At 38.9% G+C, this 27,891-nt stretch overlaps 1 protein-coding gene across 10 annotated transcripts; it reads left to right on the plus strand.

Moving 5' to 3' along the window:
• On the plus strand, positions 1-27,162 carry LOC129247064 (uncharacterized). Of its 10 annotated transcripts, none has more exons than XM_054885956.1 (7): positions 1-663; positions 1,841-2,679; positions 13,792-14,227; positions 17,171-17,286; positions 17,370-17,891; positions 22,252-22,411; positions 26,949-27,162. In XM_054885956.1, the coding sequence occupies exons 2-7, from the start codon at positions 2,191-2,193 to the stop codon at positions 27,005-27,007; spliced, it is 1,782 nt and encodes a 593-aa protein (XP_054741931.1). In that variant the 5' UTR covers positions 1-663; positions 1,841-2,190; the 3' UTR covers positions 27,008-27,162. The 10 variants fall into 10 exon arrangements, with proteins under 10 accessions (XP_054741931.1, XP_054741932.1, XP_054741922.1 ...); XM_054885957.1 differs by lacking the exon at positions 26,949-27,162 and adding an exon at positions 26,401-26,845; XM_054885947.1 differs by lacking the exons at positions 22,252-22,411; positions 26,949-27,162 and adding an exon at positions 18,122-19,287.
• Positions 27,163-27,891: the final 729 nt, after the last annotated feature.

Below are 27,891 nucleotides of genomic sequence, written 5' to 3' on the forward strand. Positions count from 1 at the left end.
AACAGACATTGCTGGCTTAAACGCGTCAAATTGTTGGCAATAACGTGTGAGGCGTAAATTGGCGGGGCGCGAACGCGGCTTTAAGTCTACATACTTATTTATCTTTTCATTTTCTCCTTTAACTTTTGCTTCGCCATAACCTTTGCGCATATTTTTTTAGTTTTTTAGTGTGCATAGTGGAAAAATGCCTTTAGGCCAGCACGCAAGCTTATGTAATAAATCATTAAATTTAAAAATATTCGAAATATTATTCATAAATACAAAATGCAACTTAATAGTTGAGTTGGAAGTGCAAACGTGGCTGTGAAAACGTAGTAAAGTAGTAGAAGTAAAACGCAAGTGAGGAAAATATGAACACGAGTCCATATACCAAAAAACCATATATCGGTATGATGTGATCAAAGTGTCAATGTGAGTGTGCGCAATTAAGTGAGCGCATGCAAATGAAGGTTAAGAAAATAGTTGGAAACAATTCAATGAAAAAATATATATAATAAACACAAAGTAAAGAAAAAGTTGGAAGAATTTCAATAACAAAACGGATCCGCTAAGTTTCAAAAATTGAGTACAACTTTAAAAAATTAATGGATAAAATGATTTCCTACACGCATTAGGAGGCCACTACTTTGGATATGCCACTCATGACCTAATAAGCCAAATCAGGTATCTAGGGTTTCCTTGGTATCTGAAGCAAAACGATTAAATCGACAATAGGGTATATTTGTGTCCCAGGCTAATTACAGTTCCACATAATCTTAAAAATACAGTATTTTAGAAACTATTAACGATTAAAAATTCTTAAAATCACTTCCTCAGGGTTAAACATCTTCACGCTATTATAGTAAAGGGTGGTTAAATTTCAAGGGCCGGTGTTGATTTTCAATAAAATAGAATTTTTTGAGGAAATTATTATCATTTCTCCTTATTATGATAAGACTGGTATGGTTGAATTACGTACGAAACAAAACATCGGACAAATGGCTGCCGCGGCCTCGACGGTACATCTGCATCCGATGGTCCAAATTTTCGATGACGCTGAGGCATAATTCAGGTTCTATGCCGTTAATGTGCCGAACTATCTGATCTTTTAGCTCTTAAATTGTTGCTCACTTATCGACGTACACCTTTTCTTTCAAATAACCTCAAAGAAAGAAGTCCAACGGTGTCAAATCACATGATCTTGGCGGCCAATTGACATCGTCGCGACGTGAGATTATTCTTCGGCCATCAAATTTTTCGCGCAAAAGAGCCATTGTTTCGTTAGCTGTGTGACAAGTGGCACCGTCCTGTTGAGACCACATATCGTCCCCATCCATATCTTCCAATTCGGGCCATAAAAAGTTCGTTATCATCTCATGATAGCGAACTGCCTGACCGGCCTCATTTTGGAAAAAATACGGCCTAATGATGCCGCCGGCCCATAAACCGCACCAAATAGTCATTATTTGTGGGTGCATTGATTTTTCGGCAATCACTCTGGGATTATCATTCGCCCAAATGCGGCAATTCTGCTTATTGACGAATCCAATGAGGTGAAAATGTGCCTCATCACTGAAGATGATTTTCTTCACGAAGTGCGCGATATGCATTTTGCTTATTTTATAACTTTAACTAGTTGCTCGATTGTGTATCTTTCCATGGTTCAAATTGAATTAGTCTGACATTGAAAAATGTCGAATGAAATTCAGAAAAAAGCTTAGCGTTTCGGTGTGGTTCACATTCAACATCGGCCTTTGAAATTTAACCACACTTTATAATATTGATGAAAAAACAGTAATTTTTTATGCTCGGTATTTACTAAGAAATTTTTGTTGTTGTGTATTTTATGTATTTTTTTAAGCGGCCAAATATTTTTTTCAGAAACTTATACAATAGGCCCATAGAAGTCTAAAAAACTCTCTAAACCAATAAAAAGTTTTAGATAGAAAAACCAAAAGCACGAAATAACACAGCTACCTGCGAAAGCTTTTATTTCGTATCGCACACGTTGTCGCCGCAATTCAATTCATCTCTGAACCCAGTAGCAGTAGAATAGCAGAACGTAGAAACTATTTAAAAGATACAAAAAAAAAAAACAAAACCAAAAACTAAAACAAATACAAAAATTAAAACAAAAGCAAAAGCGAAAATACAAGTGAAATCAAAACAGTCACCGGCAACAACAAATTTACGTACACTAAAATTCCAGCTATGGCCGATAACAGCGAACAACAGAACTCGCAGCAGGCATCACCAACCACAAACCTCGCATCCGTCTCTCATCCCCTAGAGGATGTTGCTTTGGATGTGATGGACGATGCCGCAGCTGGCAAAAAGAACTGGGTTAAATTCGAAGACGATGAGGCGGGCAATAAAAATGCCAGCAGCAACAATAATAGCAATCACAGTGCTACCTATGATGGGGAAGGAAGTGCCACTCGCAATAGCCCTATCAACGTCTCAAGTAGTGGACGAGACACGCTGGCAGCAGACCCAGTGTCAAAGCCAACTCCGGCAAACCGGTTATCCCCCTCAATGCTGTTGCCAGCGCCACCCAGCAGAAAACAAACATCTGTCGCCACTGCGACAATACCCATAACAACACCAACAACAGCGGCAATAGCGCGACCGCGTTCACCGCTCAGCGGTTCGGAGAGCGGAAGCGGCGCCGAAGCGATCGTAGCACCAGCACCTGTTCAGGTAAGTTATCGATACGCAACGCAAACAGTGGTTATTTATTTGTTTTTGAAATTCCGCTAATGAGTGGAACGCATCAGAATGGTTCTCTGAGTCACGAAGCTCTATGGATGTAAGCTCTAAAGAGTGCACGAGTATACGCTGCGCCTTTCATACGATTTCACTTTCGCGCTGAATTTGCAAGCGAGCGCCTTAGTGAGCACGCACTTTAACATCAGTTAGCCACTTTTGATCACAACTGTCATTCGTTTTGCTTTCATGCATCTTTTATGATATATTCGTGGGTTTTTATTCGTCATTGAAGTAGGTATCTCGTATCTCCATCTACGTTTACTTCTCCATATCTGTTTTCACATATGTATATACATACATACCTACATGCATATGTATGTGCTATTTCATAATTATTTTCATTTATTTCTTGTTAACTTTCGTACTTTGTTTCAACTTCTCATACTCAGTTACATACTTACAACCATTTATTCGTTCTGTTTTGTAGTCACAGCACGAAAAGGTCATAAAAAAGAAAGAGAGATTGCAGTAATGAAAAAATGATTTAAGAACGAGTACGTTCCATGCCCGAGTATTAGTAGTTACATTGCGGTTGGGTTTTAGTTTCCACATTTATAGCGGCAAATGAGTCATTTGTAGTTTTTCCTTGTCAGCGGTAAATACAAATCTCAGTTCAGATAATTTAATGTTTTTCCCAGCTAAAATATTCGGTAGATAATGCAGGGTTTTTGAACGCACAAACTGATTCCAACTACTTCGTTCACATCAAAATTATTTGTGTTTGAAGTTAAAATTTCATTTTTTTACTAAATACTAACGATGTTGTATAATGTTGAATGTAAGCGGTTATCGCGCCAATTAAGAAGAAGAAATGGGAATGGGAAAAGTTATGCTTAGCTAATATAATATTAATCATCCAATTTTGATTTTGAAGAAATTTTTTTTTTCAAACGAAAATGATTTCCAGTGATGTAAATATTTATTTTGCGCTCCATTGCTGGAATTTTTGTATACTGCAGCTGCCGAGTTCACAAGTGTCAAATATGATTGACGAACGATGCCATTTGCAAAAATATTAAATCTCTCGATAGGGTGATTAATTTTGCGCCGCCTTGTATATATATTTTTTTGATATTGAGTTAATAAATACAGTCTGTGTTAGAAAAACGGAACCGCGATTATTAATGTAGTATAAAAGATATATATGTATTCAAAATTGTTTTGCATGAAAGTACAAAACTCCAAGTCGCAATTACTCAATAAGCCGTGTAGCCTTCTTCGTTGTCGAGTATAGCCTGGCATTTTCTTCATTCTTTGAACCAGCTTTTCTGCGTAGCTCGTGGACAAACAGAACTAGATTTTGCGAACTTCACGCGCGAGTTGCATTAAATCAGGAACTGGCCTTCTGGCAAGATGCGTTTTCATAGTTCCCCACACATTTTCAATGGGGTTGTCGTCTGGGGACTGGGAAGGACAGTCCAATACTGTGACGCCATTTTCTTGATTTGTTGTTTCTCAATGTGTTTTCCTGAGAGCAGTGGTTTTGTGTGGTGGGACGGTAGGATATGTTCGCCTCCTTCAGTCGACGTAAAAAATATGTACAGCGCTATTTAGCATCACCGCCGCTGTTTAATATTAGGTGCGCTACTAAGTTCTCGCTGTTTTTTTTATGAAAATACAACTTTATTCCGAAAAAATGGTTACAAGTGAATCACTCAAAGTTCTGCCCATTCCTGGCTACTACTTTTTCCCATCTTTCTGGTAGATCTCGTATACCGGCGCGGTAAAACTGTTCGTCTTTTGAGGCTATCCATGGATCAAGCAATTTTTGGATGTCTTCATATGAATGGAACTGCTGGTCAGCTAGACCATGTACCATCGATCGGAACAGGTGATAATCGGACGACGCAATATCTAGAGAATATGGCGGGTGGGGTAGAATTTACCATTTCAGTGTTTCCAGGTAGATTTTAACGGGTTTGGCAAAGTGAGGCCGAGCATTGTCTTTCTATAAAATTACTTGTTCATGTCGTTCTGCGTATTGCGGTCACTTCTAGCGCATCAATTGAAGTCGATGCCGATCCCCAGTGATGCATGCAATCGCTTGGAAATGAATTGGCGGGTAACTCCTCATACTAAAGCAAGCTCTTCTTGCGTTTAAAACGGATCCTCATTGAGCAATGCCTCCAATTCAGTGTCTTCGAAGATTTTTGACCTTCCTTCACGCGGACGGTCGTCAACATTAAAATCGCCGTCTTTGAAGCGACGGAACCAATCTCGGCACGTTGTTTCACTTCAATCAGCGTCTCCATAAACTTTTTGTAGCCCTCGATGCGCTTCAGCCGCCATTTTTTCGAATGAAAGAGGAAAATCAACATTTCCCGCAAATGACGATTATTCGACACAAAATCAGACATTTTCACAAAACCAAAAGTGTATGATGCCAAAACCAAATCACTAATGTGTCGAAGCAGTTTGTTTAGCATGTATCTGAGCTTGGTTTATGACGTTTAGGTTATGTTAGAATTGACTAGCACACACTGCTGGCGGTATCTATTCACAAACAGCGGGAACTTAGTTGCCCACCAATATTATTTTGGACGCCGTCAAGAAGAACGCCACGTCATTTCGAGGTGGCATTACCAGGGGACTGCAAGCGCGGCTAGCGGGGTCTCCACTATGTAGACGGAATCTGTCTATTGTCTCACAACTAGCCTGACATGACCAGCCCAGATACAGCAGTGCAAGAAGCAGAAGCAAGAACAGCACGGAAAATACGCAAAAATTCTCAATTGTTGCCTTTGATCTGTGTGTGCTGAGGTGAACCATAAATATACATATAAGTAGTTTGGCACCAGCGCCACGTGGAGGTCAAAATTTCTTGCCTAGAAAACTTCTGTTTGTATTAATCAAATTCGGTTCACCCTTGTTTTTCGTGCGATTTAGTATTTTGAGAGGCCTGCTACTCTTCTCTACAAAACAGCAATGTTTATTTGTTTACATTCTGTTCGAATTTTTAACTTTCAAAATACTAAATTTCCAAAACAAAATTCTTGTAAAAATTATTGATGCCCTAGTGCCACCACCTTGTATGACTTCGCCTTGCGCCAAGACAGAAAATTGTATGCATTTAAATCAGTTCTTCCAATACATAAATTAAACCTTTTGAAGTGCTAAAAATTATGAGATAAAAGAGCAGAAAAATGTATTATGGCAACAGATGTGTTTTTTTTTTACGGTGTGTCTTTATTTCTCTATCTGCAAGCTAAGACAAACCTTATTTCTTAAGTTTCCAATGCATGAAATTGTGGCAAAATGAAATGGCCAGGTAATTCACACCTGTATGCTAAAATATATAAAATTGCCTTTCACAGCCCCACTTATAGGTTAAGAAAAAACAACTTTTAAAATTGCTCATATGCTCGTATATGTGCGTATGTAGGTGAAGAAGACATCCATATTCTGGACTTAAATGTAATAATAAAGGGTGGTTAAGTTTTAAGGGCCAGTGTTGATTTTCAATAAATTACCTTTTTTTTTTTTTTGAAAATTATTGTCATTTCTCTTTATTATGATAATACTAGTGTAGCTCAATTATGCACGAAACAAAATATCGGCCAAATGGCTGCCGCGGCCTCGACGGTACATCTCCATCCGATGGTCCAAATTTTCAATAAAGCTGAGGCATAATTGAGGTACTATACCGTTAATGTGCCGAATTATCTCATCCTTTAGCGACGTGAGATTATTCGGCCATCAAATTTTTCGCGCAAAAGAGCCATTGATTCGTTATCTGTGTGACTAGTACCACCGTCCTGTTGAAACCACATATCGTCCACATCCACATCTTCCAATTCGGGCCCCAAAAAGTTCGTTATCATCTCATGATAGCGAACACAATTCACAGTAACTGCCTGACCGGTCTCATTTTTGGAAAAAATACGGCCCAATGATGCCGCCGGCCCATAAACCGCACCAGACAGTCACTCTTTGTGGGTGCATTGGTTTTTCGGCAATCGCTCTTGGATTATCATTCGCCCAAATGTGGCAATTCTGCTTATTGACGAATCCACTGAGGTGAAAATGTGCCTCATCACTGAAGATGATTTTCTTCGAAAATTGGTCATTCACTATTGCCATTTCCCGCCACCATTCTGACCATTGACGACGCTTGAGATGGTCAAGAGGCTCTAGTTCTTGAGTTAATTGCACCATGTAAACGTATAAATGCAAGTCTTTATGCATAATGTTCATCAACGACGAGCGTGAGAGGTGCAATTGTTGGGCACGACGACGAGTTGAGGTGGACGGCTCTTCAACCACTCTATCGCGAACAGCAGCTTTACGAGCATGCACTGGTGTTTTCACATCTCCTACAGACCCGGTTTGCTCAAACTTTTGCACAATTTTTCCGATTGTGCGCACATTTGGACGATTAAATTGACCGAAAAAATCACGAAGTGCGCTATATGCATTTTGATTTGAACGCCCGTTTTCATAATAAGCCTGAATAACTTTAACGCGTTGTTTGGTTATGTATCTTTCCATGGTTCAAATTGAATTAGTCTGGAATTGAAAAATTTCAAATAAAATGCAGAAAAAGCTTGACAGTTCGGTGTGGTTCACATTCAACATCGGCCCTTGAAATTTAACCACCCCTTAAAATAAAATAAAATAAATTAATATATAAGCCGCAAAGCCTTTTCAGGGCAGAAATATACTCGGTAGCAGAGAGTACCACTGATTTCACGTAGCTTGGCTATTGCCGGACCATTTATTTGTAACCAACTCTAAACCAACTTAACTGAATAAGGATGTATAAACAGCATAATTCAAGACCGAGGTAATAAATAAAAGCAATAGAAAAAGTTAGCACTGTAACACTTCTTAACAAACAAAAAATTTCAAAGTTTGGGCAATATGACTGACTTTAATCGACCCGGCAATGCAAATTTGCATACTAGGTTAGTTGCCAACGAGGCTGATTAGATAATTTAATAAAAGGAAAAACTAAGAAAAGTATTTACTCGAACATTAAAAAAACAACATTATTCTCCAGTCCCCCTAGATTAGATTAAATTAGATTTGTGGGGGGTTGGATAAGCCCAAGCACTCAGTCAGGAAGGCCATTGCACTACGCTCGGATAGATTACAGTGGAAAGAATAGAGAGCAAGAATAGATGCAATACGGATTTTAAGACAGAAAAATTGATTTGACGTCACATTGATTCCCTTGGTAACCTTATGCTAACCACAGGGATTGGACCCTGTGATTCCACTCACCAGATCTATCACGTTCTTCCTGCTTTTTGTTTGGGTCTTTCACAAAGTACTTTTTCTTTTTTTTTTGTGGAAAGGGAGGATAAAAATGTCAGAAACATTCAATTGATGCCGCCGCTCCCACTAAAACAGACCTCCCCCTTCTGCTGACTTCCACCTCGGGACCGCATTTCCACTACATCGAGGGTAGAGCCGTGATTGTGGTTAACAACCACAAAAGAAACCTGCCTCCAGGCTCTCTACCTATGACGTATGGAGGTTATGCGTCAGTGATAGTCTCCATTACTCCATTAAGGAGTAAATGGAATTTCAAAAGTGTACGTTAATGTCGTGTGCATTACCGTCTTGTCTGCGTATGATATGGTCGTGAGTCATTAACTCAATCGCCCGTAATTGTTCTCGGTATGTCTGATTTGATCTCCTCTGGAACACTGTTTCATGATGGCTTTAGCACTTGTCGGGAAGTTCGGTGTAATCGGCCTCGGCACAGGGCGTTAATATTATTGTGCTCTTGCTGCCGGTACTGAAGCAGCTCTATTGTTCGCCTTTCTTCGTCCTGCTTGTGTAGCGTACGCAATACTTGGAAAACTTGCATGCAGCATCCCAGGAATATTTTGAAATGCACAAACTGCCAGTAGTCTCACTTGGCTGTCTTCCAAGGATAGTGGGTAACTCCTCACGTTCTCTTTCAAATCTTGGACAGTAGAAGAGTACGTGTCGTGCGTCTTCAACATTCTCTGATCAGTCAGGGCAGAGCGGTGAAGCGGAGAGACCAAACCTATGCAGATAATACTGAAAGCGCCCATGTCCGCTCAGCATCTGGGAGAGGAAGTAATCCACTTCTCCGTGTCTTCGCCGTAACCACGTGTTAAGGTTAGGGATAAGTTCGTGCGTCCAGCGGCCTATAAAAGAATGATCCCATCTTCGCTGTCATTCGTCGAGTGACGCCATTTTCTGTGCCAACTTTTGGTTTCTTATAGGTTTTGCACCTTGCCTTGGATAGAGACGGTTTAGTTCACTTGCTCGGATATTCAGTGGAATTTTTCCCGCAATCACGCAAATTGCATCATCAGATACTGTCCGGTATGCACAGGCTACTCGCAAAGCACTCACTCTATAAACCTGCCTGACCCCTCGTAGGTGTATGTCTCGACTTGGCTACTCTGTAGAAGCCCAACTCAGACCAGCATCTTCTATACCTAGACCTCATGAATTTGCAAAATCCATAGTCGAATCGATGCAGAATTGAGACCTAAACAGGGTTCAGTGCCTAGTAGTATGCTCGCGGAGCCTTCATTAACTAGTTTTTCAGCCAACTCGTTCACGGTAATACCACAATGTCCAGGCACCCAAATAAGAAAAGCTTTGTTGTGTTTTGCAACACTGTTCAGTTTTGTATTGGGCTCTTAGTGAAGCTTGACTGTCACCACAAATTCCAATACTACTACCCCTGCAAGTTTTCTCAATATAATTAACTTTATAATTGCCTTGGAAAAACATCAGCGTTTTTGTTATTGTTTAATATGTTGTTGTATTAATAAACGATCTAACATGTCTTTTCTACTACCGTAAGACACCTCTTCTAATGGTTAGTAAATAATTTTTGGTAGTAGAAATTATAATGCTTAGGGGCTCCACTACTTGATTGTTGAAGTATTTTCGTCTTTGTCTTACCAAAATCGGACATTTAGGAAAAATATCGTCGCACATCGCATAATCCTTCAGACAAAGCCGACAAACTGTCTGAGTGTATAGACGTATTACTATAAAATATTATGAGCTCCAATACTCACCGTCGCCAACGTGCAAAGGTCCAAAAATCTTGCGCAGAATCTTTCTCTCAAACACTCCAAGCGTCGCTTCATCGGAAGTTGTCATCGTCCAAGCTTCTGTGCCATACGTTAGGACGGCATGATGAGAGCCCTGTAGAGCGTTAGTTTTGTTCGCCGAGAAAGCACTTTACTGCTCAGTTGCCTACTCAGTCCAAAGTAGCACTTGTTGGCAAGAGAGATTCTCGGTGTTAATGCTGGCACCAAGAAAAACGAGATATCTTACAACCTCGAAATCATAACTCTCAACAACAGTGAGGTGGGTGCCGATACGCGAGTGCGTCGACTGCTTATTTGATGACCGGAGTTACTTAGTTTTGTCCTCGTTCACTAAAAAGGCAGAACTAAAGGCGCGATTGTTAAGGCCAATGATGTCAATAACCTCGGAAGACGCTAACAATTGTGCGTTCTTATAAAAAATACGGTTCTATGATTACTTATTGGATAGGAAGATTTGGTGCCACGTACAAGGTGCACGGTGGCGCAAAATTTATTATCCTGTCAGGAGATTTATAGTTTTCGCAAATGGCGTCAATTATATTTGGTACTTGTGAACTAGACCGCTGCAGTATACAATCAAACAAGCAATGGAGCGTAAAGATCCAAGTAAAGATTTCATTACTCAAAATCATTAATTTTTATTTAGTAAAAATGTTATTGAAAAGCAGAGGGATGCAAATGAAAAACAAATGATTAATTTTTCGCCATCTTGCATGGTACCTCCTTTTGCTTCCCATTAAATTTCTGACCCGCCTTTCTGCCTATTATATATATATAACACTAGCGGTCGCCCCTCGGCAGGCAACGGCAAACCTCCGAGTATATTTCTGCCATGAAAAAGCTCCTCATAAAATATCTGCCGTTCGGAGTCGGCTTGAAACTGTAGGTCCCTCCATTTGTGGAACAACATCAAGACGCACACCACAAATAGGAGGAGGAGCTCGGCCAAACACCTAACAGAAGTGTACGCGCCAATTATTTATTTTTTTTTATTTAACACTAGTTTACTCCATAAATGGTCCTCGACCAAAAAACGTGTTTTAGACTAATTTGAGGTCGCTGAAACCAAAATGACTTTTATTTTTTTTTTCAAAGAACGGTTTCCGAGATACTCACAAAAAACCTGTTTTTTGTGCAATAGTGCAGTTATTACCTGCAATTTCGAAAACAGTGCGCGCCATTTCTTTGAAGTGCATAAATTTCGAAAGGCACACATATAACCTACATGAAAATATATAATTCGTTTCAATGGAAGTCGCAGTTTTCGCAAAACAGCTGTTGAAAGTAAAAAAAAAAGCATTTTTGACGTTTTTTACTAAATTATCAAAGTTTCTTAACTCTTTTCTGGAACAAAAAATTTTTTTATACCAACATAAGATAGGTTTTCTGAAAGACAATTTTGTCAACTACATTTTAAGCTAAGTTTGTCTGAATCGACGATAAAGTGTAGAAGTTATAACGTATTATGTGAATGAAGACAATTTCGCCAAACCGCACCACATTCTACCCAATATCCAAAACATGAACCACCAACACCAGAAGCAGAGTCACTCAGTTCTCAAGATATCACAGCTTCGATTTCGAATGTCAGCAGTTTCCCAAGCATATCGGGTCAGAAGATAGAGGCAATTAATCATATAGCATTAAACGATTTATGTCGTGATCTCAACTTATCGAAAGAAAAATCAGAACTCCTAGCTTCACGTCTACAGGAACGCGGTTATTTGGAATCAGGTACTAACGTAACGTATTATCGAAACCGCAATAAAAATTTCGGACAGTATTTCCCAAAAACAGAAAATGGTTGCTACTGTAATAATGTTAATTATGAAATAGTTTAAAACTATTGGTTAGTATTGTAAAACGCACATACTCCAATATACATTTATCATATACAGTGATTGGAAAATTATGGGAAAATTTACAATTAACTTTGTTTTTGTTAACAGGTGCTCGCATGTCGTTAAAAACGCACCTACTTCATACTCATTTGGATTTTTTTCCTCCAAATTTGGAGGTTGAAAGTGATGAACAAGTTGAGCGATTTCATCAAGATATTGCTACGATTGAAAAGCGTTATGAGGGCTTTTGAGATCAAGGCATAATGAGCGACTACTGCTGGATGCAACTTCGTGAAGATTCCGTGCAACATAAAAGAAGAAGTTCGAGAGTAAAAGCGTATTTTCGACCTTAAACATAATCATGTCAAAAGCTGCAAAATCACACGTGTTGACTTTATGGGTCATAACTTCTACAATTTTTCGTCGATTCAGACAAACTTAGGCTTAAAATGTAGGTGACAAAATTCTCTTTCAGAAAACTTATCTTATGTCGGTATAAAAAAAAATTTTGTTCCAGAAAAGAGTTAAGAAACTTTGATAATTTAGTAAAAAACGTCAAAAATGTTTTTTTTTTTTACTTTCAACAGCTGTTTTGCGAAAACTGCCATTGACACGAATTATATATTTTCATGTATACAAGAAATACATATATACAAAAAATGGCGCCTACTGTTTTCGAGATTGCAGGTAATAACTGAACTATTGCACAAAAAACAGGTTTTCGCGAATATCTCGGAAACTCTTTGAAAAAAAAAGTCATTTTTGGTTTCAGCGACCTCAAATTAGTCTAAAAAACGCTTTTTGGTCGTGGACCATTTTTGAAACTGAAAATTTGTAAGCTAGTGTAATTGGCGCGTACACCCTTTTTGGGTGCTTGGTCGAATTCCTGCTCCTATTTGTGGTGTGCGTCTTGATGTTGTTCCACAAATGGAGGGACCTACAGTTTTACGCCGACTTCGAACGGCAGATATTTTTTTTATGAGAAGCTTTTTCGTGCAAGAAATACTCTCGGATGTTTGCCATTGCCTGCCGAGAGGTAACCGCTACTAGAAAAATGTTTTTCTTAATTTTGGTGTTTCACCGAGATTCAAAACTGCGTTCTTTCTGTGAATTCCATATGGTAGTCACCACCAACCCATTCGGCTACGGCGGCCTTTCTGCCTACTTCATTCCAGAAGTCAACAAGTGGGAGAACTGGTTGTAGAAATTTCTTGACTGTCATTTTTTACTTTGAAAAATCAATCAATTTTAAATAAATATTTATTATGTCTAATTGTATAGCTTTGCGTAAATCTTAAAAGCTTTTGTGGTCAAGGTCTGACCACATAATTTTCCTTCACTTCAATTAATTTTTCATGCTCCAAATGGGTTCGCATTTTTTCAACATTCCACAAATAAGTTATGCGTATGATGCACTTATTTCATGAAAAATGTTGCAAGTATGGAAAAAAGAGCGTATTATTAAATAATACCTACGATAAATACGAACAGCCACACATACCATACACATCTACATACATACAAGTATGCCCAGAAATATGTGCATGCCTACGAAACAGTGAAATAAAGGGCAAAGCAGGCATTGCGAATCAATAATATCGATTTCATAAATTTTCAAATATTAATGAACGCTGGGCTTGGAGAAAAAAAATAAATGTATATGTATTAGTAGGTAGGTGAAACAAAGCTTGAAAAAATCATAAAAATGCACTTGCAGTGCATAGCAAATAAGTACAGAAAAAAATCAAGCACGACTGAAGCACGTGCTTTCAAAGTCATTAACCAACCCGAACCGAATTCAAGGCAAGCAAGTGGAAATCAAAAATTCTACAGGAAGCAAAAAAAACAACGAAAACGCAGAACTAAAATAGTAGAAACGCATACGCGAAGTTATCAGTGTGAAAAAAATTCCGCTAAATTACGGTAAATCGACGTGACTTTAAATTATTCGGTTACCAACTCCGTTTGCCTGTAGGCGCTAGTAAAAATTATTGCTTCCATAAATGCTCGTGCGTTCTACATATATATGTATGTGTGTGCATGTGTACGTGTGGGCGTTATACACATGCATATAAACATACATACGGACACGATGTACAATACATTTTAAAATTTCATTATTCAATATGCAAAACATTTATTGCCATTTTCAGCGCGCAACAAAAACGGTTACTGTGGCTTCACCTCCTCCGTCTATGCCGGATGTAGCACCCGCTGTTTTAAACACCGAGAGTACGCATGTCAATTTGAATGCATCCGGTAGCGCGCAACACAAGTTACCACACCATACTCACACACCCACACAGCCGCAGCCAACAGGCCAGCAGCTGCAACAATATCACCAAAAGGCTAAATTGTCACCATCGAATGTTGCTGGCGCGGCGAGTGGCAGCCATTTACAGCAGCAGCAGCAACAACAACAACATTATCAAAATAACAATGGCACTTCACCGTCGAATGGTAGTAGCAACAAAGTGGCAACAACAGCAACAACCATGGCAAACACATCGAGTGTATCAATACCGGTGGAAACGGTGCCACAAATGCGTACCATTGAACTGTCGACGGGTCGCATACGTGAAGGTTTCGGTAAGTACGAGCGTTTTTATTTATTTGTTTTTAAATGAAATATTCATAATAGATTTATGCACATTAAGGGGGTAGATGTCTTTTGAACTAATTCACCACATAACAGAAACTACATTTGGTTTTAAGTACATATTTAAAGGGAACTTCAGCGCAAACCCAATAAAAGGTTCCTAATTCTTAGCTCTTATTTCAAAATGGACGAGATCTGCGAGAATAGATAGGCCAAAATTTACTTGGTAGCAGGGCGTAAGGCAACAGAGGAAACTGAGAGAGTTGACGAGTTTGCTAAGGCAGAGACCCGCTTGCCTAGGATGAGTACGTCGAACATATATAGTTGCGGACAAAACTCTCCGTACGACCCCTTTTTTCTTAATTTCTCCCGATCTAAAGCATTTAAAAGAAATGTAATGATGCAGTGTTGTTTTACGTCTAATTATGTAAGAAATTAAAAAAAATTATTATCAGTATTTACTTTAAAAGTTATTCACGAAAAATCAAAAAAAGCCTCTGACAAAAGTGTACATACGTTATATTAAGACACTTATTTTGCTCTTCTTTTCTGCGAAAACTTAACTCTAAAGTACCGTTTGTTTTATTTTGTGGTTCTACTTTGCATTCTTTTTAAAATTTATGGCATTCTATCTTTTGGAAAAGTGTGCGATCAGAATAATGTCGCCCCGCAAAGAAATCTCTACTGATTTGAGAAAATTAGTTGTTGAGTACAGAAGTAATAAGAAGTCCTTAAGTGAAATAGCTGATTTATTGCATTTAAGCAAGTCTACGGTACAAACTATTTGTAAAAACTTTGCAGCATCTAATTCTCTGGAGAGTAAGCCGCGTAGTGGCCGGCCCAACAAGCTCAACCGGAGAGATGTATCCTTTATTCGCAAAGCAGTGAATCAGAATCCGAAAATACATGCTACTGATTTGGCCCAGGAGGTAGCCGAGAGGTATCAAATTGTCAATAACCAGAGCCCTTAATAATGAAGTTTACAACTGCAGAACTCCTCGCAAGAAGCCCCTTATAAGCGAGAAAAACCGAAAGCTTCGTCTGTAGTTTGCAAAAAAGCACCTTAATAAGGGAATAGAATCAGTGTCATGGTTTGGGGAGCAGTTGCAGCCACAGGAGTTGGAAACCTCGTTTTCATTGAAGGAAATATGGATCGTGTCCAATACAAGATCATTTTGTAACAAAACCTGATGCCATCCATGGACAAACTAAGCCTAGGCTCGAGCTGGATCTTCCAATGACCCGAAGCATACTGCGCAAATCGTCAAGGACTGGCTGCTGTATTATACTCCACGGCAACTATATTCACCTCCACAAAGGCCAGACTTAAACATTATTGAGCATGTTTGGGAAATTTTTCAGCGAAAGATTCGAAAGCACTCTATTACTAGTGCTCCAATCCGCAGACAGAAGTTGCTGGAGGAATGGCAGAATATCTCGGTGAAGCAGCTTGAAAACTTCTGCAGCTTCAATGCCCCGATGTTTGCAAGCAGCCATCGATCCTGGTGGTGACCCAACAAAATACATATTAATTTTCACAAATTTAATCAGTTTTTGTAGATAATTCTTATTTTCTAAGTTCGTCTGTACACTTTTGTCAGTGCTTTTTTTTGGTTTTTCGTGAATTACTTTTATATTAGTTACTGAAAATAATTTTTATTTTACATTTGTTATATAATCAGACTTAAAAAAAACTGCATCATTACATTTCTTTTAAATTCTTTAGATAGGGAGAAATTAAGACAAATGGGGTCGTACGGAGAGTTTTGTCCGCAACTGTATCTCAGGTTTGAAGACGAACTAGACGCGGAACTAACTCTGGAAGCACAGTCGATATGAGAAGCCTCGTCCTCCCACCGGATTGTCAAAAAAATGGCTACGAACTTGCAACATGAAAACAAAGAACTTTGTTTTATCAGTCCGAAGGAAAGAATGTAAAATATTGGTTGGAGTACTGACGGAATATTGTCAAACTTCATATCGAGCATAACTTATACGTCAATAGAAGTCAATGCTCTTGTCACTGCCCTGCTCTAAGCAGAACTCGTTACAACTTTCATCTCGCATATTCCAGACAAGAGTTGAAACTGTTTATTAAAACTCACCAGGACATGTATCCCAAACTATGTTTATAATGGCTCCAATAACACTGGTAACACTACGGTTCCTTTGGTCTATATGACACCTATTCAGATCCGCCAGATATATCCACCCTACCCAAGCTTTTATTCAGAACATGAGCCTAATCTCAAAAACAATGTTTGAACTTACACAGGAAATTATTTTAAATCCAATTCTGATGGATTACCAGGTTTGACTATCCATGAGTGAAGGTGCTTTACCCTGTACTCTACGTTGGACTTCCAGCTGAGTTTGGGGTCTAGGATAACACTTAGATATTTTGCATGTTGGGTTAGCGTGAGACTAACGCCGTTTAGTTTTGGGGGATTAAAGTTTGCTACCATGATTTTCTTAGTGAATAGAATCAGTTCAGTTTTTTCGGGTTTACACTTAAGCCACAGCTCGTGGCCCAATTGCTGAGGAATACCAGAGCTGCTTCCATAATCTGATTGTGGTTGGAAACATTCCTGAAACCATAAGCCATTCATGAAATTGGAGCCCAAACAATCGAAAATGTGCTTAAAAATTGGGTTGATCGAATGGCATATTCCGTTACCCGTTCCGTTATACTTAACGACTTGTTTTTCTTTAGTTGAGGGATTCTGTAGTGAAATATTCTCTAATAAAATTTTGATTCATCTCTCTTCAAATAACTAAAATAAAAAAAAAACCTAAACGTACATATATGTGCCGATATTATATGTGTCTATATTGCACTAGGTATTCCAATAAATACATAAACAATATTTCTTTAAAACAAAAATAATAAGTAAAAACTTTCTGCACTCTTTTCTTCTCTATTTTTTCTCTAGCAAATGGCGATGTCATAGTCACTTTATTGCCCGCCAACACTAAATGGCCATGGATTACACCAGCTCTCTTCCGACCAGAACTCGTACCCGAAGAGCTGATGGCGCAAGGCCTAACTGTAAGTGATAAACCTAAACTACTTACTTTGTGGTTACATTTCGAATATCGTTTTTTTTTACTTTTGCATCCGTCTCGCTCCAGCTTACCGTCGAAGAGTACGTGCACGCCATGGAGACGATGGTGAACGATTACCGTTTCACTTTCTACAACATCTGTTACAAACGCATTCTCGTTTGTTGGATTGCGCTTGCCTTTACAGTGCTACTCACGCTACTCTTCTCTGGACTGCAGGGTGTCGCGCTTTTCTCACTCGGCGTCGGCTGGCTTTTTCTCAATGCGGCCGCCATATTCCTTTGTATGTGGGTGAAATTGCGTTTATCGCGTGGCTTAGAGAAATGTTTGGCACGCGTCAATCGTCAACTAATGAAGCATAAAATTCTACTCGTGCTGGACGATCGTGGACGCATTTCCTGTCACAAAGTAAATTTGTGCTTTTTGTACTTCGATGCGACTCAATGCGTGAATTTCCTGAATGAATTTCTGGAACACACCGAACAAAATGGCGGCGAGGCAATTAAGGCGGGCTGGGAACGTAAATTAGACATCGATGTGAACGATATCGTAATACAGGGCAGTAATCCGGTGCGCTTGTCGCGTAAACAGGTATGTAAGTGTGTGTGGGTGGCAGGAGAAGTCTTCGCTATTAATATTTTCTCACACCATTTGTACTGTTTCACAATTAACACATTCACACGTCACGCATACACATACGCACTTTGCACGCACGTACATAAATTGTATGTACATGTACGCACATACATACATATGTAAAATCATAAAAATAGTTTTTCTTCTACTACACATAACTATGGTTACTCACTCATCTCGCTTAGGTTGTAGCACAGGAGCTGTTTCTCAGCTATTTGCAGCGTTGGGGCAAGGACTTTCTGCGGCGTCGCTTGGACTGGACTGTGCAGGAGGCGGGCGTGCACGAAACTCCTAGGCATTTGCAATCATCCATATGCCCCTGTCAGTATGAGGAGGAGCTGTTGCGCAATAAAATCAAAATACAATTGAAGAGCCGGCAATGTTGTGGCGTTAATTGTATTGGTTGTTGGCTTTAAGCTGTACAGTGGGAAGAAAGCGACAAACTTTAAATATTGTAAAATTTATATGTACACAATGTACCTTAATATGAAATATGATTAGTTATGTATATATTTGCATTAAAAGCTTTCTGTAAAATTTATTGTACAATGTTAAAATGAGTAATAGTTGTAGACTTATACAAACAATTCCGATCACAGCGTGAGAACTTATTAATATTTATTTAAATGTTTTGAAAATGCATCACAAAGCTTACATTGTAATGTTTCCTTAATAATAAATAATTTTTTTTTAAGATAATTTCTTCGCATTAGCATTTAGTACACCTTTTAATTACCTGTATACACAATAATAAAGGGTGGTTAAATCTCAAGGGCCGGTATTGATTTTGAATAAAATACAATTCTTCTAGCAAATTATTATCATTTCTCTTCATTACGATAATACTGGTATGGCTCAATTACGTATAGAACAAAATATTGGCCAAATGGCCGCCGAGGCCTCGGTGGCACGCTTCCATCGGATGGTCCAAATTTTCGATGACGCTGAGGCATAATTGAGGTTCTATGCCGTTAATGTACCGATTTATCTCATCCTTTAGCTATGGAATTGTTGCTGGCTTATCGGCGTACACCTTTTCTTTCAAATAACTCTAAAGAAAAAAGTCCAACGGTGTCAAATCACATGATCTTGGCGACCAATTGACTTCGCCGCGACGTGAGATTATTCGGCCATCAAATTTTTCGCGCAAAACAGCCATTGTTTCGTTAGCTGTGTGACAAGTGGCACCGTTCTGTTAAAAACTCATATCGTCCACATCCATAACTTCCAATTCGGGCCATAAAAAGTTCGTTCTCATCTCACAATAGCGAACACTTTGGAAAAAAGACGGCCCAATGATGTCGCCGGCCCATAAACCGCACCAAACAGTCACTCTTTGTGGGTGCATTGGATTTTCGGCAATCACTCTTGGATTATCAATCGTCAAATGCGGCAATTCTGCTTATTAACGAATCCACTGAGGTGAAAATGTGCCTCATCACTGAAGATGATTTTCTTCGAAAAAAGGTCATTCACTGTCGCCCGTTTTCATAATAAGCCTGAATAACTTTAACGCGTTGCTCGATTGTGTATCAAATGGAATGGAGATAAAAACGTGACGTTTAGGTGTGGTTCACATTCGATATCGGCCATAGAAATTTAACCACCCTTAATACCATAAAATCTATTTACCACACCTATCACACCATATAACTTATACTTATACAGTTATGAATGCATTTGTAGGAACAGTGATGGGCAATAGTCTACATACACTACCCGTTTTCGTTTTTTTTTTTTTAATTTGGGGGTTTAGTACGGGGAACCGAAAGGCAAGTTCTACACCTTAACTTTGAATGCATTCTTTCACCTCTCCAAAAAGAAAGGTTTATTGAAACCTATTTGAAATCACAATGAACTGAAAAAATCCCCGCTTTAACAGGGGAACAGTCTAAATACATAGCGAAGCTCCTTCTCTCCTAATCACTTCGTTATCGTCTGAACAACGCCGTATCAGGTGTGAAATGAGCGGTGAGAAATCTGTTGTCGAATCCATAATGATTTGGCAGCCGAAGTTACTTTCACAATTTTATTTTTCACCAAGTAAAGCCAGAACTGATCTGTGAAAAGATCTCACTTAGACCACTAGGGTCCATTGTGCTATGTATTTGGAGTCGAAGATATTATTTTATGCAATTCTTAATGCACCTCTTCGCGAGTTTTTTGACAAGCTGTTCAGTCTTGTTTGTCCGCAATATCCTTGAAGAACGAAGACAAAGAGGAGGGCAGTGGCAAAGTAGGTGCTCCGAAATACCCTTAGCATTCGCTTTGTTGCATGAGTTACACGCATCGCTCTGGACTAATCCCATTTTGGCTGCGTGATTTGGGTTGAAGCGGTGTCCCGTCAGTACTACAACAATATTTTGCATCAATCAGTAATAAAATAACGTTTGTAGTTTTCGTATTCCAAGTCCTTAGCATAAATTTTTCAGTTTTGTACGAGATTGAGCGCTGGTAGAACCAAAGATTGTTTGAAACTCTCCAAATTTCTGTGAGGTCTTCGGCAGTCCAATGGGTTCAGATCTAGACTTCAAGACGGCCAATCTTCTGCGGCTATGAACCCAGGAATATTGTTTTTTAGCCTCTGCTGGGTTTTTGCCTCATGGGCTGGAGCGGAATCTGGCTCTAAGATTCGACGCTCTCCATTGAAGAGACTGCTTCACTACGCTTTCTCAAACATCCTCCTGGTACACTTTTGCCCGGTTTTAACTGCGTCTTTTGCAGAAATTAAGACATGTAACATCTTTACAGAACACTCTCCGCCAAACCATTACGGAGGCTGGATGGTGGCCACGCTGAGCCCTTGGCACAACATTTTTTGCGTCTTTAGATGTTTTTTCATAGATTTTGTCGTTTTGCTAATTAATAACTTCTTCAACAGTGAAAATTTTCTCATCTGTGAAAAAAATATTTGCATGGCTGTTGACCACCGAAGAAACTGCTTGCATCTGTCGAGCCTAATTTTCTTCAAGCGCGTTTGCAACAGATGACCAGTTGAGCGACGGTGGGCTTTCTTGTGGAGATCTTCTATAATTAGTCTTGACATGGACATGATTTTCTGCTTTCTAAGGGAATTTCGACGAATTATTTGCCGAACGGCTTTTATGGCTTTACTGGTGTGACCCACGCGAGGACGACCACTTCTTTTTTCTTGCATTGGTTCTACCGAAAATGAGTCGTGTAGTGACCGCCCGAGGAAATTACCTCGCAGAGACACCAGTTGGATTCTCAGAGAACGCGGCTTTTATTATTGCCATCAGTTCAGCCTGAAAGAGACTAAAGAAAGTTGGGAGCCGAAAACTGAGGGAGATCCCCAGATGTTTGGAATATACACCTCCGTTCACCCTGCCCTCGAGCTTTGAGCCATCTGTGTATACATGGATACACTCGCTCTGTCTTACATCGTCCCGTTCCCACTCTTCCCTTGAGGGTAGGAGGGTCGTAAACGATGTAACGGCAAGTATAGACGGGAGTGCATAGTCCACCAGTCCGGGAAGCCCCAAAGTGTCAGCCAGGATTTTACCGTGACCAAAATCCGTGTTCGACCACTTATTTAGAGTGTTCAGCCTTATTGCCGCACTGCGTGCCTCAAAAATTAAGGCGAGTGTAGGTGCAATCATATCTTTTGTTTGTTGCAAATCAGCGGGGCTGATTCCATCAGGTCCCGGTGATTTGTAAGGTTCAAAGCTGCCAATGGCAAATTTTATGTTATCCTCCGTTATAAAATCTATTGGGGGATTCTCGTAGTGAACTGTAGGGTGGGCTCTACTGTCTTCATTGCAGAGACAACCTGGAAAGTGCGTCTGCATTAGTAATTCTAGTATTTCTTCACTTATGGGCTAACTATGTAACATTTTAAATTATTTTATATTAATAAATGCATAAGGCAAAAAATGACGTTGGAATTGGAAACAAACAATTTTTAAAACAATGAAGCTCATTTTAGTTTATTAATTATTGTAAATAAATCTGAATTAATATACTCAGCAATAACTGTGTTGCTGTAAAATCGTGTTCATCTTTCACATTCACACAAAAATTAATAGCGCATTTCATCGAGCATCCTAACTTCGTTACATTAATGCCATTCAAAAATATGAAAGAGTTTTGTAAAAAATACGAAAATTTTCATGGAAATTTCCCATGAAAACTGCACATATGTATGGTATTTCATTTAATAAGTATTTGCATTACACCATTTTACCACTTCTGTTGCATGCTAACATTCTTTTGCTCTATTATTTTATTGCCATGTACCAAAAATTAAAATCAAAATCGAAATCAACAAAAAAACCAAATCCCCTTGAATCGACAGGAGCGCGGCACACAGCTTTTTTTGCGATACGCCTCACGTTGGGGCATGGAGGCGTTACGTGGTCTGGTCGATGTAACACCATTGGAACCGGGAAGGCACTGCGGGCAATTCCAATGTCCATGCCAGTATATAAAAGAACATTTGCAGTGTAAACCGCGAGGCAAGTTGAAATGTTTGAATTGCATTTATTGGGTGTTGGCTTCGGAGCGCTATGATTAGCGTGACAACAGTTAGACACTTATATACATACTACATGCATACACACATACATATACATGCATATACATACACATATACACATACGGCTGCGGAGTTATTTTACTACGTGACTTTAGAATATTTCAATAGCAGTTGTGGAAGATTTTGTATATTGCATACATATATACATACATGCACACATATACAGCGCACGCTCGATAACGTCAACTAATTCAAACCAAGGCAGTTCACGTTAACAAAGTGTTCACGTTTTGGAATGCCCAAAAAAGACTAAGTAAACATACTTTTTCACATATAAATTCACATTTTATTCTTGTTTTCGTTACATATTAATTGAAAATTAAGCCATACGATGGTTTTATTTAAAAAAATCAGTCATATTTTTTGTGTATCTTCTGTTTTTCTACAACTTGAAGCACAGCTTTCTCCCTCAACCGTCTTAGCACACTCATATCATTTTGATCGACGTCTTCATGACCAGCCCATATTAACGCCTTGTTGAAAATTTCAACTGCCTCAGTCGGCTTAATTTTCTCCAGTTGCTCTGATACGCTGCCATCATCGGATTCGTCCTCTTGTTGATGATCGTCATCTGCATTGCCCACCTCGATATCTTCATTCCATTTATGAATGGCTGGTAACGTGAATTCAATCTGAAATTTTTAATAAAAAAAGTGTTTTCAATAACCCACATACATATCTTTGAGCATATCTGCAAACACGAACGAACCTCAGGATTTGAACTACTAAGGAGATCGACGGTGTTGCTCATCATGGTGCGAAGTTCCGCTTCCCATTTTTCTTTTAAAACCGCCAAAGGAACATTATCTTCGGGTTCATCATTGTTTACCGTAAAATTTAAAATACTGTCCCAGCACTTAGCTAATGTCGCTTCACCAACACGAAACCAAGCGGCATCTAAAAGATTTATAGCTGTTTTTAAGTTAATTTTTTTGAACGACTCGAGCAAATCAGACTTTGTTGCTGCTATTAAAGCTAGAAGGCTGTTTCTGTAATACAACTCAGTGATTTTTATTGCATTCTGATCCATCCGTTGAATGAGGAGAGTAACGTTTGGTGGCATAAGCATTGCCGAAATTTGCCCTTTCTCCGTTGTCAGTTCAGCTTCATTTGGGTGACAAGGAGCGTTGTCAATTAGGAGCAGAGCTTTAATTGGTAAGGCTTTCACCTTTAAAAACGATGTAACCTTTAAAACCAATCAGTTAACCTTAAAAATCGGACAAAACTTAAAGGAATATTCACCTATGGAACAAATGACTCATGAAACCATTGCTTGAAAATAGCCGACGTCATCTAGGCGGATTTCGAGCTCTTATAGACGTTGGGACACCGAAAGTTTTTAAAGCAGCGTAGATTCCTCGCCTTTCCAATTACCATAAACTTAAGCTTGTGGGATCCAGTGGCGTTTCATCATCTTTTGGCTCTACAGCTCTTTGTGAGATTTGGCCTGCTGCACGTGGGGCCTCCATACATGCATCTCGATCGCCTGCGACTTTTTTCTAATTCCTTATCAAGTTTATTGATGACCTCCTCTAGTTCGTCGGCCCAGATTGCTCTTGACTATCCTCTTGTTCTAGTGTTGAACGCTCTGGCTTCTACGATTTTCTTCTGCGCCCTCGTACCGTCCATTCTTGTAATGTGACCCAGCCATCTTAACCGCTGCGCTTTGATGAAACGTATAACATTTTCGCCCTTTATCAGTTGATCTAGCTCGTCATTCCACCTTATCCGCTACTCGCCGTGATCTTTGATTGCTCCGAAAATTCTTCTGAGTGCTTTTCGTTCGAAGGCTTGCAGTTTTGCTTTATCTTCTTCGATTAGCGTCCACGATTCAGCTACATAGCATAATACTGGTCTAATGATGGTTTTATACAGAGTCAATTTGCATTGTCTGTTTAGTAGTTTTGATTTGAAGAGTTTCGTTAACGACGCATACGATCTGTTCGCTGCTAGAATTCTCTCATCGATGGTGAGGCTCATTGAAATGTCTCTACTCAGTTTGAAGCCTAAATAGGTAAAGGATTCATCCAGTGGCGTTTGAACAGCATAAAAACGTGATTCGCTGCTTCTCGGACTTTACCCCTGGGGCTCTCTTCTCTCAACTTGACACGTACGTTTTCTCTGGCAAAAGTCTCCAGAATAACTCCGACTCATCTGTATTATATAACTGATCGTCGCACAACTCCAATTCGGCCATTTTAGCTTTAAGTTTTTCTTAAAACGGATCCACTAGCTGAGGTTGCGAAAACAGGTTTGCGCCTGATATTTTAAGAAGACCTCTTCTTGAATCCTTGGAGCCATCCATCACTAGCGAAGATGTTTGCTTTATTTTCTTTAAATTTTGCATGAGTGTTTTTGCCTTTTCTTTCAACATTAGAGCACTTACCAGCCAGTTTTTATCTCGCATTCTGATAAACCAACGATAAAGAGCTCTCTCCATTTTGGACAACTCTGAGGAATGCAGTGTTTTTCTATTTCCAGGTTCACAATACGTGTTGTTTACGCATTTTAAATTCACTTGCTTTTTCGCTTTAATGTTACAAATTGTGGATTTAGCAACATTATACAGGGTTTCCCCATATTCGACGGACCCATGTGTGTTTTTGGGCCCATTGCAATCGACGAGGCTTGTCCGCAGGCAACAATCAGTGCGTCAATTGAATCTTATCGCGGGAATAAATGCAAATCAATGCGGATAATTCGTTGTAAAGTGGTCCGAGCATTGCCCAACTGCTGAGAAAGGCGATTACGGGATGTCCTTGGCGACGTCTCAACACTGGCCCGTACAAGAGCAATATTCTCATCCGATCGCCTTGGTCGTACAAACCTTGGTCGTACCTTTCTTACAAACGTTTAATGGTGTTCTTAGAAGGCGCACTTTAAGGCCCACATTATTTAATTTTTTATACGCACGTTGAGTTTTCACAATTGACTTCTTTTGTTTAATGTAAATTTCAACAATTTGGGAGCGCTCGCGTGGCGTATACTGTTCCATGGTAAAAATCTGCTTAGACTGACGCTTCCAACGCGGTATGTCATTAAGTGATTTCACGTCTCTGTCAAAAGATACAGGGTTGCCAGATGGGTCTCTCGAACATTGGCTACGCTGTATTTCTTTGCTAAAATCGTCACAGATGAGCCTTTTTTTAAAAAAAGCCGAGAATTTTTGCCTTTTGTTTTAATGTCAAGCACACGGGTTTTTTAGAACTCATTTGCACCAGAAAACATAAGACGAGCACTCTTTACAAAACCAAAGCCGCGGCTGAAATATTTTACTCCTTACATGCAATTACGAATAAAATGCCTATTTTATAATTAGGGGATTCCCCAATTTCAGTATTACTTGAGATCAATGTAAGCTACATTCAAATAATTGTAACGTTTATTGTTCATTTTATAGAGCTTTTTGGGTTTGTTCACGTTTTAGAGTAGCCAATGCACAAAAATGTCCGCTCACGTTTTGGGGTGTTCACGCTTTAGAGCGTTCACGTTATCGAGCGTGCGCTGTATATGTGTATATATATGCATACAAATACATATATATGTAAATGTATATGATAAAATTATACTGCAAACCTAAACCTAGCAACTTAGTGCACAAATACATGAAATATGTCTACCTATCTACAGGTATTATCAGCATATATGAGTACTACATACATACATATCATTGTGCCTGAGCGTATTTTATATTTTATATTTTTTCTTTTTCATTTTTTTTTCTTTGTAATTTCTAATGATTAACCAGGATTCGTCCATTAATTCATGTTTATTATTATTTTTATTAACATCATATTTTTTCATTGCCATCATTTTTGGTTTCTTTTTTTTTGTTGCCTTCATATTTTTCGTTGAGTGTTTTAATTATTCTCCTATGTCCTTTTCTTTTCCATTAACTTTTAAATACAGTTGTTATTAATAGCATAGGCCAAGTAGTTTGGAGCCGTTTCCCACTGTACTTGAATTGAAAAGAAAAATTTTAGTGCACTTTAAAAATTACATATGTGTGTGTATCAATATGTATTGGTTTGTATAAGCACGCTCTCACGCGGACAGACATTAGAGCACATTGACTATAAATTGCAAGAGTGTATGTATGTACATATAAACGTTTAAGTTATAACTACAACTCCACTATCTTAAATATTTTAGTCTGGCTCAAATCTAATAATTTCCTGATGTTATTGTATATACGAGTATATATGTATGTATTTCACTTATAGCAAATATTTTTATATAGAAATACGAAAAATGTTAAATGTGACAAAGTTTTAAGCTGAAGTTTTAAACTTCCACTGTAATCACTTACCTTTTTTGCTGTGTACTTAAATTTTCTTAAAATTACTACTATTTTCGTATCATTGTATAACATTTACTCTTGTATTTAAGCGAATATTATTCAATAAAGTACGCAATTCTAATTCAAGCACTGTTGTTCTTTTGTTTTATTTGTATAGGGTATCCCTGCAGTTGTATTGCTTATGCCGCGGATCCCTATCTACAGGATCGCTTTTAAGTGCTTTCTTTACCTAAGAATTTATGGCATCACTACTTTAACACATAAAATATTCATATCTTGTAAAGTATCTAAAATGAGATAAGTTCTTTCTATAATTAAAATAAGCATCCAAGTAAATATAATATTTATATATTTTAAATTTTTATTCAATATATCTATGCATTTTTGTAAAAACTTCCGAAATATTCATGGAACTTTATAAAAGGTAAGTATTGGCATATTTGAACAACATCAATATGCACACCACAAAAACACAGCACAACAAAACTAAGCTGAACAAGATACAAAGAACAGCGTGTATCTTAACTACAGGAGCGCTTAGCAGCAGTCCTAGTGAAGCGCTCAATGTACTAACTCATCTGCTACCATTAGATCTACACATTAAAACAATCGCTACTTGCAGCGCGGTGAGACTCAGAGGCATAGGAGCTGGGCAACAAGGTTGTACGGCCACAGTAAGATCCTCCTACAGGGACCCTCGCTGCTCAAAAAACAGATCAGACTACACAGTCCCCGACCTTAACTTCAAGAAAGGCTTTACAGCACGTTTTCCACCGAGAGCCGACTGAAGCAAAGGGAAGGTGATTGGAAGATACGATATCGAAATCTATACCGATGGTTCAAAGATGAACTGTGGTGTCTGAGCTGGAGCTACTCAACCTATCTCAGTTAATTCATCTTCCTGACTATGCCGGCGTGTTCGAAGCAGACTGTTTAACGATCAGAGAGCATGCAAATCACTAAAACTCTAGAAAAAAGTTGGTGCAAGAGTAGCTGTCATCTCAGACAGTCAAGCAGCTATAAAGGCCTTAGACTCCAACTCCATTTCATCCAAACTAGTCTTACAGTATAAAGAGGAGCTGGAAATGCCATTGGCTTGA

This window comes from Anastrepha obliqua, chromosome 5, assembly GCF_027943255.1.
Source record: "Anastrepha obliqua isolate idAnaObli1 chromosome 5, idAnaObli1_1.0, whole genome shotgun sequence".
NCBI lineage: Eukaryota > Metazoa > Arthropoda > Insecta > Diptera > Tephritidae > Anastrepha > Anastrepha obliqua.